General features: G+C 41.3%; 1 protein-coding gene across 1 annotated transcript in view; it reads left to right on the top strand.

Annotated features, from left to right (window-relative positions):
• RAB3C (RAB3C, member RAS oncogene family) overlaps nt 1-15,085 on the top strand; it is a 120,358-nt gene extending 105,273 nt beyond the window's left edge. Inside the window, exons 4-5 of the mRNA XM_069879796.1 lie at nt 35-159; nt 13,936-15,085. Coding sequence (XP_069735897.1) covers nt 35-159; nt 13,936-14,123 — 313 coding nt within the window. The 3' untranslated portion in view covers nt 14,124-15,085. The remainder of the gene's footprint in view (nt 1-34; nt 160-13,935) is intronic.
• Nucleotides 15,086-15,295: the final 210 nt, after the last annotated feature.

Below are 15,295 nucleotides of genomic sequence, written 5' to 3'. Positions count from 1 at the left end.
GCTTTGACTTCTCTCTCTTTGTCTCTTTTTTAAGGTCAACTCAAATCAAAACCTACTCTTGGGATAATGCCCAGGTTATCTTGGTCGGTAACAAATGTGACATGGAGGATGAACGGGTAATCTTCACTGAGAGAGGCAAAAATTTAGCAGAGCAACTTGGTAAGATGTGACAAAAGCTTCATGATTGTGTGTGAGAATGCACAAAGTACTGTTATTATTTGCTGCAGTGCTTAGAGTGAAATGTTTGTAATACACTCACTGTAAAAAAGCAGTCATACACCACATCCCTTTTGTTCTGCAAGCTCAGGTCTAAACTGTCTTTATCGATATCACTAATACTGTAACATCATTAGAATGGACATATGTCCAGGGATGACTGTAGGCATAGCTGTGACATGTCTGTCATCTGACAGTGGCCACAAGACCAGTGCTGGCTTTGAGACTGACTTAGTCTAAAGGCTTACCTGATAAAACATTCCTAATGCTGTTCCTTAGAAAGGAAGTACATTATGGCCTTTGTGGTAAGCAGCATCAGCAAACCAAGCAGGAGAGGAGAGATTGAAGAAATAACTTACTCAAAATGTGAACTAGACCTTTTTGCAAGTTGAAAACATTTGGGTTATGATTTCCAATAGCAATAATCCAAAACAGAAAGACACCATTACCCAACTCCCTCTACTAACCGTTTGACTACTGTACTTCTACACAGCTGTAAGTAGCAAGAACCTCTGTTTCATAAAGTCACCCTCCAGGAGGCAAATTTAGTCCACACAGAAAATTACAGAGCATGAACATCCCTGTTCTTTCTGTTTCTGCCCAGTGGTGATATCCTTTCATCCATAGCATGCTTTTGAGGTAACACTGGCGGAACTGTAATGGAAAATCTCCACAGCATTATCATAATACTAGTACCAAACTTGGTTTTTCCTTCAAATGTGCTGATCTCTGCAGAGCATGCTCAGCAGATGTGCAAATCAAACCCTAGCATCACTGGAGTTCAGTTTCTGTGCTGTATGGGGAATGGGTTTGTTTATTTTTAAAAGGAAAGACTCAGTCTTATGAACATGTGTGTAACTAAAATCTCCTCCTTACCATTCATATATAGTTGTATAGTTAGAGTAACTGCATGGGAAACAGAGATGGTGGCATTTCACAGTATACCACCTGTGCTGGATTTAGTCCCATGCTGCTGCTTCTTAACTTATGTGTATTCATAGACTCATAGAATCACCAGATTGGAAAAGACCTCTTGGATCATTGAGCCCAACCATTCCTGTCTGCTCCTAAACCATGTCCCTGAGCACCTCGTCTAACAGTCTTTTAAATACCTCCAGGGATGGTGAATCAACCACCTACCTGGGCAGCCTGTTCCAGTGCCCAATGACCCTTTCTGTGAAAAATTTCTTTCTGGTATCTAGTCTGAACCTCCCCTGGTGCAGCTTGAGGCCATTGCGTCTTGTCCTGTCCCCTGTCACTAGGGAGAAGAGGCCAGCACCCTCCTCTCCAAAACCTCCTTTCAGGTAGTTGTAGAGGGCAATGACGTCTCCCCTCAGCCTCTTCTTCTCCAGGCTAAACAACCCCAGCTCTCCAGCCCCCTCACCAGCTTTGTTGCTCTTCTCTGGACTTGCTCCAGAGCCTCAACGTCCTTCTTGTGGTGAGGGGCCCAGAACTGAACACAGTATTCGAGGTGCAGTCTCAGCAGTGCCGGGTACAGAGGGAGAACAACCTCCCTGGACCTGCTGTTCACGCCATTTCTGATCCAAGCCAAGATGCCATTGGCCTTCTTGGCCACCTGGGCACACTGCTGGATCATGTTCAGTCGCTGTCGACCAACACCCCCAGGTTCTTCTCCTCCAGGCAGCTTTCTAGCCAGCCTTCTCCTAGTCTGTAGCACTGCCCAGGGTTGTTGTGCCCCAAGTGCAGGACCCAGCATTTGGCCTTGTTAAACCTCATCCCATTGGACTCAGCCCAGCGGTCCAGCCTGTTCAGATCCCTTTGCAGAGCCTCCCTACCCTCCGGCAGATCAACATTATCTCTCCGCTTAGTGTCATCTGCAAACTTACTAAGGGCCCACTCAATGCCTTCATAGTTCACCGACTTTATTTTTTTTTTTTAATAATTTTTCTAATTGAACAGTTGCTTATCCTGGTAAATACTTTCATCAGAATAGCATATCTTCCTACCATATACATCTAAATAAGCATTACATTTATGTAAAAGCACTCCTTGAAAGTACAAATTAAAAAAGGCTATAAATTCGTCCTGGAAAGGTGACAGAAAAGATTTAACAGCAGAAAAATTGCCAATATCTGAGAAGAATTGAATTTCTAAAACTGTTTGCAAAAAAACAAAAATGGTTTGAGTTACCATTGTACCTCTTTAACAGAGGATATTTTTCCTTGCAGAAATACTTGTCACGTTACATATATATTCCTATAATGTTTTCCCTCTGTAAGCATTGCTCATATTTATTCATTTTAATAGGAGTTAAGAAAGTGTATTAAATAGAGAAATGGATCCAAAATGTGTAACTGCACACTCTTACACAAAATTAGACCAGGCAAAAAAATACCTGGTAATAAATTTAAATTTACAATGTAGCATTTGAAGATATATTTTTTTAAGTCACATAACTAATCTGAACTGGGATTTAGAATTCAATCTTTATAGAACCAGATTATCCTCTATTCCCATCTTTATCTACTGTGAGGTTTTCCTTTTTCAGATATACATTTTGTGGCTATCTCAAGAGCAGATTATTTTATTGGCTAAATTGTGGCTCTGATCCAGTGTCATTTACTATATTCAGACTGCACACAAGTGTTTACATGTTTTCTGTGTAGCTGCAATCATTATTAAATCTGCTCTGAGATTGTGGGAGGTGGTGTTAGGAAAAGTGGAATGAGTTTCCCTGAATTTTAGGAAGTACTCTGACTATGTTGGCCAGTTTGATGGGCACGAGTTGTGACAGACACTTGGGACTGTCTTTTCTTTCTCTGCCAGTGAGTTGATAGCATCACTTGCAGGCAAGTTTTAAAAATAACAATATAGATTTTTGTGTGCAGCAAGACATTTTAAGACTGTGGGTCCTTTGAATGCCATGATCTGCAACGTTGATTACAGCCTCAATTACAAGCAAGAACAACACAAGTGCTGTACAAAGAACATGTTGTGAAACAGTCTGTTCTCAAGTGTGGTTTTATTTTCAGCCCTGGTTTATTTGAAGTCACTGAGAAAATGAATACATGTACATTTTGAGCTAGGTTTTCAGAAGATCTAAAAGAGCACTGGGCATTTAGCTCTCTGGGAAATGCAGCATCCTGTTGAGAGTAGTGTTATCAGAAAACTGTGCCTCTTTTGTGGCTGCTGACCACTTTGAAACGTGTGGCCGCTGACCTCTTTGAAACGTGTGGCCTTCAGTTTTATTAATGAGATGTAATCAATCATTTCTTTCAATCTCAGTGCTGACTTATTTCTCAAGTATACCCCAAGCAAAGTGGTTTAGATCAACCATCACTAGGTTTCATTACATGTGAAGGTCTGGCTAAACTAGTCAAGCATCCTGTGGTAGCTCCAAGTACCTCTTTCATAACACTAACAGAAGTTCTCAAAAGAGAGAAGAGATGGTTAAAAAAAGCAAATCTGACCTTGAAGGGACGTTAACAAAAAGTTTATGAAGACAATTTGTCTCGTTTCCTTTTATTTTAGAAGTTTATTGTTAATGACATAGGGCATCACACTGGCTATACCACCACAGGTCACAGCTGCAAGCAGTGTACTACCTAATCTACAATAATGGCCAAAAGTAGGCACCTTGTGAAAAGTATAAAGGGGCAGACATACAGTAATACTTACCCAGACCATAGAAAATAATATTTGTGGATCTCGTGAATCAAAGGCAGTATCTTTATATTCAATAGCCCTTCCAGGATTGTTTTTTCCATGGACTTCTCCAATAGTGTCTTTGAAAACATGTAAAATCTTACCATCCAGAACATCCTTTAAATATGTGCTGTTCATTTGACTTATCTGCTTCTGCTTTGAATTGGCCATTTGCTAGTTTTATGTGAACGTTTCTTCACTGAAGAAACACTGAAAAATAGTTTGCCATTACCTACTCTGTAACACCATGGTTTTCAGGGACCTTTTTCCCCAGGATGAAATTCCCAGACTGTTTCATCATTCCAGACACAAAGTCCATTTTGCACTTCCTTGTCATCCTATTCTGTACTTTCTGTAAGTCACACCTCCTTTTTTTTTTTTCAGAAATTAGTTCATGGTTGTTTTACACACTAGCATTATTAGAAGAGTAATGTTAGAATGAGACAAAACCAGACAGTATTCAGCTGAATCATGTGACTTTACCTCACAGGAGATACCATACTGGAAAAATATAGAAATATGACAAACCAGCCAGTAGAGAGAACCAATTAATATATTGTTAATATTGACACAGTAATCACAGCAAACACATTTAAACAAGTTTATTTATGAATCACTACCAAAAAAAGGTGTGGAACATAATGCTTATGATATTTTGTCTCTTCATGAATGTTTGCTCTGAGCATTACGTGCACTGGCTGTTGAGTAAAATCACAGCATATGGAGCACTTACATGTTTTAAAGCATTTTATTAAAAAAGGCTTGGAAATCCTTACAAGTAAAATCCATGCACACTTGGCAGCTCAATTCCTTACACAGCTTTTCTGATGTATTCATCTCATGCGTCTCAGCTGAGTTCACAGCTTCATACATTCATAAGAGTTTGCTGTCACTTGTTAGAACAGAAATAAAACAATAAATAGAGCTTTGGATAGACTCTGAGTAACTGCACATGCAAATGGACAGCTGCATATGTAGTTTGACATACAGTTTCTCCATTAATCTATGACATTTCACTGTGCATGCAAATTAGGTACATAATTGTTTATGTGTTGTTTGGTTGCTTATATGCTTCTGTACAACTCTTATTTGCCATGTGTGTGCTATAAATTATTTCAACAGTCATTAGTTCTTAATTGCAAATACTGCTGTTGCAGAGTATACAATACCTTTAAGACCCAGGCCCCTAAGGTTGCTGCAAGAGTACAATCCTGCTTTAAGTCCAAACTTTGCCTGTTGTGCTCATGCTGCACCAGGTAATAGAGGGGTGCTGCAAGATCAGCCTCAAATATTTGGCAACATTTTCTGTTAGTACTTGTTTGTAAGGTCCATTTTTGGCTCAGATGGTTAAGGCTTTGGGAAATACAGTTTTTGAATCATAGAATCAACCCCTCAAGAGATGGTAGGAAGAAGAGTTTGCTAGTGAAGACTACAGTAAAGAAGTTGTTGAGTACTTCAGCCCCCTCTTCTGCTGTTGTTGACAGCTTGGCAGTCTGACTTATCAGTGCACGTACATTCTCTTTGACCTTTCTTTTCTGATTTACATCCCTATAGAAGTCCTTGTTATGCTTTCCATCGCTTGCCAAGTTCAGCTCCAGCCATGCCTTGGCCTTCCTGACCCCATCCCTACACAACTGGGCATCGTCCCTATGCTCTTCCCGGGATGCCTGGCCCTACTTCCACTGCCTGTGCCATTCCTTCTTGCCCTTTAGTTGGACCCACAGGTGTCAGCTCAGCCATGCTAATCTCTTACCTTTCTTGCGAGCCTGAACATGGCTTAGGGTGTACTAACCTGCTTTCTAAATGTGTACTGGCACACTGTCTCCCAGAGGCCAGCAAGAGATGTCATAAAACAAATCAAAGCAGGTCTTCTCTAGATGAGCTCTCACATTCCTTTCCTCATGCTGCATTCAGGGCATGTGCAAAGGGCTTTGAATGCTACATAGCCCATAGCTTGTAGTCATTTTACCCCTCAGATTTTAAAATATATTTTGTTTTACTTATTTTGGGGTCATTTTCTCCTCTCCATCCTTTCCAATCTCATCTCTTTGGGGCCATTTCTGCCTCCAAGTCTTTATTTTCAGTTTTTTCTTTCTTTCCTTCCCTTTGATTCCCAGCACTTTGAAAATAAATTCCATGAAAAACAAGGAGAAATTTTCTCACTTCAAACAAAAATCAGCTTGCCTTGCCTATTTTGTTTTCATTTTGTTCTTGGCTCAGACATGTATGTACATAATGGTTGTGCTGGGGAGATGACAGAAACCTGATTGGAGGTTGATTAGATTTCTTCAAATTAAACTCATTTAACACACCAGCAAGCCTGGAAGTGGACTGTTTGTCAATGTCATGTGCTTGCACAGGGTGCAATTCAGCATTCAGCCCTTCTATATGATCTGACCAAGCCTGCAAGTCCAGGCCTGCTTCTGAGAAGGAACAGGAACACAACCGGTTTATGAATCCTGCCAGGGCTGGGGCACAAGACAGTAGCTCCCCAGCATCAGGGCTTGAGTGAACCTTCACTTGCCTTGGGGTGTGAGTCCTGAAGGATAATGTGTACATTAGGTATCTGTGAGTACTGGGGGTATTAGGCATCTGTGAATTTAGGCAGCAACTGAAGAGGCTTTTTTACGTCTGTAATTTTGGCATCTAAATCAAGAATCAAGTGGGACTTGGCACCTTAGCACATAGCTAGCTAGAACAGCAAGTTCTGGTTTGCCTCCATAGCTGGCTGGAGGCTACAGTGCAGCAGGCAGGGTCACCAGGAGCTTCAAGTGCATGGACACATGGTTGTGTCTAATTTTGTGCCAAAAATCAAAATAATAGGGTTGCACTGGAACATGCCTGATCATATTTCCATCCTTCAGTGGGTTTTAGATCTTTTTAAAGGGCAGGTGTTAGTGCTAGAGGAAGGAGGCAGACTGACAGCACACAGAAACACCATTCTTCTGTTTAGTTACAACACACACAGGGTATTCTCAGAGCAATTAAAGGCTCCTGTCCTCAGAACTTTTTTTTTTACAGGGAGAGAAATGCCAACCTGCCATTGCTTTCTGCACCTGGAGCTGGGTTACAGGGGTTACAGGAAAGTTACTTAATAACAATTAGAAGGAAGGGATTGTGTTTGCTCAACAAATGTCTTACCTAAAAAACTGAAAATATTTCTTTGCCAGGAATCTAATGTATTGCCCAAATGCACTCATTTAAAAGGTGTCTGGAAGCCATGATCAAAATCAGTACAACTGGAATTTATATGGAAATCTTTTGTCCTGAAAGACTGGAAGAGGTAGTGCTTGCTAAGGCATTACTAGGAAAAGCCCCTCAAGTCTGACCATTTTGTCACAGCTGAGAGTCCTCCTTCAGCTTTATTTTTAAATAAGCCTTGCCACCCTGAAAGCTGGATAGATGTCTTAGCATTTCAGTAAACAATCTTTATACTTTCTCTATCTGAATGGTCCTAAAGCCCTTCTATTTGCTGAAGTATTATTGAAGTCCAGTTTCAGAGATTAATATTGTTTTAATACTTTTCTAAACAAGGTCCAGCCCTTGGGCTTGTTTGGACCACCGAAGTCCCATCCAACTGGTCCACAAAGCAGAGCACAGTATAAACAGATCTGCTGCTGTAGTTGCAGATGTAGGATATACTCTGAAGAACAGTAATGGTTAGAAGCTAGATTCAGCCTAGTTTCCTAGGAAGAATGATCTTTGCAATCATGCCATGCATCTGTCTGTCTTTACACTGGCAAGAGCAGCACTAAGGATCACATTTCAAACGTGTATTCTTCAAGGAAGGATAGGTATTGTGGGAATAAACCCTTGAGGACATATGTTATCATGATCAGCTGGTGAAACATAACATAGCTTTTGTCTGTGGAATTGTGCCTAAAGTTTGCAAGCTAATGTGTCCTTTATTGTCACATTTTCTCAGGAAGATCATAAAATCATAAATGGTTTGGGTTGGAAGGGACCTTAGAGATCATCCAGTTCCAACCCCGCCCCCGCCATGAGCTGGGAAATGTCCCAGCACATCAGGCTGTTTAAGGCCCCATCCAACCTCGCTTTGAACACTTCCAGGGAGGGGGTATCCACAGCTTCCCCAGGCAACATGTTCCAGTGCCTCACAACCCTTGTCATGAAGAATTTCCTCCTAATGTCTAATCTGAATCTTTCTCTTTCCAATTTAAAACCATTCCACCTCATACTATCACTACAGGCCCTTGTAAAAAGTCCCTCTCCAGCTTTCTTGTAGCCCCCTTCATTTACTGGAAGGCCACTATAAGGTCTTCTTGGAGCCTTCACTTCCCCTGGCTGAACAAGCTCAACTCTCTCAGCCCATCCTCACAGCAGAGGTGCTCCAGCCCTCTGATGATCTCCGTGGCCCTCCTCTGGACCCGTTCTAACAGTTCCATAGCCTTCTTATGTTAGGGATTCCAGAACTGAACACAATACTCCATGTGGATCCTCACAAGAATGGAGTAAAGGGGCAGAATCACCTCTCTCGACCTGCTGGCCATGCTTCTTTTGAGGCAGGCCAAGAACAGTTGGCCTTCCGGTCAGCAAGCTCACACTGCAAGGTCATGTTGAGCTTCTTATCAATCAGCACTCCCAAGTCCTTCTCCACAGGGCTGGTCTCAAATCAGTTCATACCCCGTCCTGTATTGAAACCACAGATGGCCCCAACCCAGGTGTAGGACCTTGTACTTGGCCTTGTTGAGCCTTATGAGGTTCACACAGGCCCATTTCTACAGCTTGTCCAGGTCCGTCTGGATGGTATCTCATCCTTCCTGTATGACATTAGCACAATTCAACTTAGTGTCATCTACAGACTTTCTGAGGGTGCACTTGATATAGAATCATAGAATAGAATCACCAGGTTGGAAAAGACCCACCAGATCATCGAGTTCAACCATTCCTATCAATCACTAAACCAGGCCCCTCAGTGCCTTGTCTACCCATCCCTTAAACACCTCCAGGGAAGGTGAATCAACCACCTCCCTGGGCAGCCTGTTCCAGTGCCAAATGACCCTTTCCTTGAAAAATTGTTTCCTAATGTCCAGCCTAAACCTCCCCTGGCAGAGCTTGAGGCTATTTCCTCTCATCCTGTCCCCTGTCACTTGGAAGAAGAGGCCAGCACCCTCCTCTCCACAACTTCCTTTCAAGTAGTTGTAGAGAGCAATGACGTCTCCCCTCAGCCTCCTCTTCTCCAGGCTAAACAACCCCAGCTCTCTCAGCCGTTCCTCATAAGGCCTGTTCTCCAGCCCCCTCACCAGCCTCGTTGCTCTTCTCTGGACTCGCTCCAGAGCCTCAACATCCTTCCTGTGGTGAGGGGCCCAGAACTGAACATGGTATTCAAGGAGAAATCGCTGTCTGTATCATCAATGAGAACATTAAACAGCACTGATCCAAGTATGGACTCCTGAGGGTCACAGTTCTCCATCTGGACATCGAGCTGTTGACCACCACTCTCTGAATGTGACCATCCAACCAATTCCTTACCCACTGAACAGTCCATCCATCAAATCCTTATCTTTCCAATTTAGAGAGAAGGATGTTACGGGGGACCATGTCAAAGGCTTTACAAAAGTCCAGATAGATCACATCTCTTGGTTTTCCCATGTGCACTGCTGTGGTCACCTTATCATAGAAAGCCACCAGGTTGGTCAGGCAGGACTTGCCCATGCTGAAGCCATACTGACTGTCTCAAATCTCCTCCCTGACCTCCATGGGCTTTAGCATAGCTTCTAGGAGGATCTCTTCTATGATCTTCCCAGGCACCAAGGTGAGGCTGACAAAAGACAGATTGGACAGATTGTTCTTCCTGCTGCATATAGCTCACCTTTCTTTCTTTTTTTTTTTGTCCCTAATTTTTTGAAAGCAGGCATAAATGAGTGTTAATGAGCATTGATTAAGGAACCTCTACAGAGCCAGGACAAGCGTGAAGCAAAGAGGGAACAAAGTTGGTAATTCAGTCTGTTCATGTATTTCTGAGAGGTTATCTAAACTCTTCTGTGTGCATCATAGTTCAACAGGTAAACAAAAGCAACATGCTGGTGTCCTGGCTGGCCTCTACTGCTGTAGTGCTCTGTGGGGGCTGCAGAGAGCTTGCCAGCTTTCTTTGAGTCAATGCTATTGGGAAGAGAGCAGAAAAGAGAGAGAGACTTAGTATAAGGACAGCAAAGGAAAAAATGAATTAAACACAAAAGACGCATTTAAATTAGAACATCCTGATGGATGTTCCACACAAATTGTTCATATAATCAGATAGCACTTGGATATTTTGGATTTTTCTCCTTTTCAGCTCTGTTCTGACTTACCTACCCACATGCATCTTGGGCTTTATCCTACCTTTGCAGCAATCTGCTCTCTCCAGACTCATCCACATCAGCAGTACAGATCATCACAGGTGGTGGGTACATGGTGTTCTTTGAGTTCACTGAGTGTCTTTGAGTTCCCTGAGTGTCACTGGAGAGTTGCCTCACTTCAGGCTTATACTCATATGGAAAATCTTTTCTATCTATTAATAAAAAGCAGTGAAAAAACCCTGAAGGAAGTATTAAAAGGCATAGATCAGAAGCCCTCATACACAGGCAATTTAGAAGCTTAAAGTCTCTAAGCACTCTTAGTAAAATAAGCGCAAGATGAGTCAGGAGGAGAGGTCATGGGTAAAAACAGTCTATAAAATATTCCCTAACAAAATGGAAAACAACCAGAGTTCATGTATTTATGCCAGACACCCTCTGCTAGGAAAAAATGTTCCCTATCTCTTCAGAAGTGTTCCCAAGCAGTTTCTATTAAAAAAAAATAAAATCCACCAATCTAATTTATTGGGATATTTTACACAAAGTAACACTTGCGTGAGGAACTGGCTCTCCTGCTCAGTTCAGTTGCTGTCTGGATGGCAACAGGGACCTCAGTTGCAAGGGTCTTTTCAATGGTGTCCTCAGCCACTTCAAATGAGACTCTCTGGACTCTTGTTCTGCTGAATTCTTGTAATCCATCTGGTCCCACACACCCACAACCCTTTCTACATCTGCAAGAACAGTTTCCTCAAATCATTTACAATGTCTTACCTATGTGCAGCTGAATCCATTCTACAGCAGGAACTAGCTGGGTAGAAGCCACAGCATGGCCCCATTCTCTACTTAGGATATTTATCAGCACATTTAAGCATATAAATAGCTCCTGTCAGCTGGCCTATGCATAGCAGGGGCTGCCTGGGGGAATCTCCAGTGCTGTCCAAAATTCCCACTGTTACAGTTCCTGTAAAGAATTAAGCAAATACTTTGTTGTGGAGGCAGATGGGAGTTCAGTAACCTTCTTGGTGATCAGTGCATTGTCTGAGCTATGCAGGGTTTAGCTGGGGAGGTCCTGGATCACCAAGGCAATTAAAGACTAAGTTGATGGCATGTGTACAGAGGCATAGCCTAATATCCAGGTACACCACTCCTGTAACTACAGTTCCTTTATTATATCAGAATTGTAGCTGAAAATGCATAGATTTCACCACACCTGTAACATCTATTTTTATTTTATATGAATTTTATGTTTGTGCTTGAGTACTCTATAAACCCCTTCATGGAAAATGAGTGCCTCTAATTTTTTCACTGTGTTCTTATGCAGAAGATCCTCACCATGGTAGTGGGTCTATTTTCTAGATGCATTTTACAGTATTTCCTGACATTGGTCCCTGTCTTCTTTGTGAGTCTTTTCCTTTCACTTTCTGCTTTTCTCTGTCCAGATATCTTTCCTTCCTGTCATAGCTGCCATTTCTTGATCATCTCATGTGCCAGTTATTCCATCTTCTTATATGTAAAAACTGCTTCCCTCAGAAATGTACTTAACATTCATTCATCTTCCTGTTGTCTTCTCCAAGGCTTTGGTGTGCCATTCCTCATTGTCCCTCAACCCTTCTGCCCTCTGGTTCCTCTTTAGAATGCCTGCTTTCTTCCTACTTCCTATGGAGCAGGTACTAACAGTTGTGGAAGGATCTGACTGTGTAGCTGTGCTAGAGTTGCATCTGGGTTTCAACACAAAGCACAAAGCACTTGAGGCTCTTCCTCCAGACAGTCCCCAAGTGATTTTAACAGTCTTCTTCTGCATGGAGCTCTGCAGGAGAGCTGAAGCCACAGCAAGTGAGGCTACGCTGATTTTCCCCATTTTCTTCTCCCCCTAGTTTAGCACAAAGGAGACAGGTAAGGCAAGCTAAACTAAACCAATGTCATGTAGACTCAAATCTCCCCATATATAATTTCTGTAGACAGTCTTTTAGTATGCAGCTTTCCTGCTTTTCAGAGACATGTAGAAAGGAAAAATTTTCAGGGCAATATATACTCATTCCTATGATGGCATCCTTACACGTCTTGCCAATATTAATAGAAGTTGTATGATCAAATCCCTGTACAGTATTTTTTCCTCTTATTACCACTACTTACGAACACTAACTTTGGCCTGTGTTTAGATCCTATGCATTTAAACAATTTAGCACTTTGTGACATTTCAGCCCAAGGCACATTATGAATATTAAAAATATGAAGAAAATTGAGAACAGAGAGTTAGCTTTTTGCACTGGTTTGCACACTGGGGTATCATGCCAAGGTAAATATAATTATCTACTGTAATTCTAGGCCAATACTCAAACATGCTAAAGCTACATGCTAAGCTCTAATAAGACTGAATGTGTACATTACATCCTGTTTAGGTGGCGGATTGAAAACATAGTACTAATGTGATCAAAGTAGTTACATTTAAATTTCAAGTGGCCTTTTGCAACAGAAGATTAGCCCATTCACTAGAAAACACACACAGCATTAAACATTAAAGAAAACACAAAAAGCTGTTTCATCCACTTCTGGTGAGAGTTTCAGGTAATTGACATTTTCTCACTGGGATTGTTCTCATAATTAAACATAGTTATAACTGTGCATTATTATTCAAATTTAATTAGAGAGAACCAAAATAGTTGTGCAAAGAGTAAGCCATTTCTGTAAAATTACTAGTAGATTAGACACTTTATGGACTGTTTTAGTATTGAACCCTTAGGTAGTGAAGAGACAGAAAAAGTAGAAAGTTTTAAATTACCAGAGAACCTTCAGTTGAGCAATATTCTAACTGTGGGGAAAAGTGGAGCATGGGGGGAAAGGCTTGACAAGGAAACAAAAAGATTAATGTTTTGCAAAGGAAGGAAGGAAGAACATGGGCAGACCCAGTGCTGGCAGAAGCCTGCTAGACTGCAGGATGATCAGCAAGTTGCAGACCTGGCCCAGACAGAGGTGGCAAACGTGGGAGATGAAATATAGAACAGAAAGGGGCAGAGATGACAGCTTAAGAAAGCTGTCTCTGCTCCATAAAGGCTTCCAATATCCCTTCAGGGTTAAGGATAGTTGTGATTTTTGCCTTTGAAGTAGTCATTGGGAATAGACAGATAAAATATCCTTCTATATAAATTAATTAAGGAAGTTTTTCTTCCTTATGCACATTTCTGTATTGTTTTATTCATTTGATTTGTGGGATTGTGAGTCCCTTTGGTCCCATGGATTCACCTCTAAATTAAGTAGATATCAAACTGCAAAAATCTTTGCTTATCTTGCTTAGTTTTTTGCCTGCTTATTTCAAAACACAGTTGTCTATTTTGACATCTGTGTAACAATACATTGGAAGTGGCTGTTTCCAGCTGAAAAATGCTCAGAGGAACATAATAGAGATGGAGCAGTAAATTATTCCTTCCCAATAGCTGGATGTACAGAGCATTTCTAAAACAGTAATTACTTTCAAACTGGTGTAAGTTTTTAAATGGTTTTAAAGTAGAACTTGTCTAAGGGGATGTGTTTGGTGTAGTCCTGCTTTTATCTGGCTCTGCATAAAGCAAATAGCACTGGTGTACATATTCTGATCGTGTTAGAATTTTAATTGGTACTGCAATGTCTCTCTTATATGCGCACTCTTCACACGTTTGCTTTCTAAGTGTCTCTCTGCTCTTTCTTGCCCAAGAGAAGTTTGTGCATTTATTGGAGATACTGGAATATGCATCAAACATAAATGTGTTGTTTATTTTCCTAGGATTTGAATTTTTTGAAACAAGTGCCAAGGACAACATTAATGTCAAGCAGACATTTGAGCGACTCGTGGATATCATCTGTGACAAAATGTCGGAAAGTCTGGAGACGGATCCCACCATCGCTGCCAGCAAGCAGAACACACGGCTAAAGGACAGCCCTCCTCCACAGCAGCCCAACTGTGGCTGTTAATGCAGCTTTCAGCAAAGGCAGCTCCACCGTGTTCTGTTGCCAACAGAGTGTTTATGAATGGTCTATATGCCTTTACTTATACTATCTCATTAACTTATTTTGGAGAAAAGTGGGGGATTTTTTTTACATCAGCAGCTAGTCAAATATGCTTATGGAGTTGGAGAGGTTACTAGTTTGAAAGGACGATTCACTCTTTAGCGTCTGGCTTTTGCATGCAGGATGACTATTAGTTTCTCTTTTCTTTTTACTGTTTTACATTACACTTATATCAGCTGGTGCCACGTCTTCAGACCACATTTGCCTAGAGCTGACTCTTGCTTTTTTAGTTTCAAATTATACAGTTGAATCCTTAGGGTAGTAGCCAAAGGTTTATAGAATAAGCTCCCTAATGCCACTTATGTTTTCTCCTGACTGAAAATCTATTTAGAAATATTCCTCTAGTGAGCCAATCCCTCATTCTGTCCAGATTATTTGTATAAGGGAAACTTCCTGGAGCGTATTGCCTTGGTAAATAAATCTACATTCATTATGTTACACATCATGGTTGACTGGAAATTGCAGAATTGAGAAAGAGCTAAGATCCTGGACCCAAAGCCACCAAACTTCCCTGTGAGTTTTCAACTGGATGTGAGTATTCAGTGCAGACCCTCAGAATTATTAGGTTCTCCATCTTGTTTGGATAGCTAGTATGTTTACCTTTCCATGGGAGCTGCACGTCTGTCTTAATGCCTGTCTGAAACTGGATTTAATTTCTCAGTCCACTATTACAGAGATCCCAGTAGTACCTGCCCCAGTAGTGGTGGGCTGACTAGCTCTTTCCATTTATACCTGCATGAGTTATTAAATGCACAGTTCTATATTAGCCCTGACAGAGCCAAATTCATTATGCTTAGTTGTTCATAGCCAAAAACGTGTCTTGTCTTGTTGCTGTCAAATTTGCATAATTAAGTTTTCAGGAATTTGGCCTCTCATCCAGTCCCTGAGAGAACCATCATCACACTGGCTACAAATACCTGTAATTTTACTCAGACCTATTAGAGAAGGGCTGCTAGTGTCAGTGAACTCGAGTTTGACTTCATTTTCACTTTGACAAGGATATCTATTCTGACAAGACAATCGGAATTTCATAAGATTTTTTAAAACTTTAGGAGTAATAAAAAATTGTCAGCATC

Source organism: Phaenicophaeus curvirostris, chromosome Z (assembly GCF_032191515.1).
Source record: "Phaenicophaeus curvirostris isolate KB17595 chromosome Z, BPBGC_Pcur_1.0, whole genome shotgun sequence".
Taxonomy (NCBI): Eukaryota; Metazoa; Chordata; class Aves; order Cuculiformes; family Cuculidae; genus Phaenicophaeus; species Phaenicophaeus curvirostris.
This window is presented reverse-complemented; position numbering and strand designations above follow the sequence as displayed.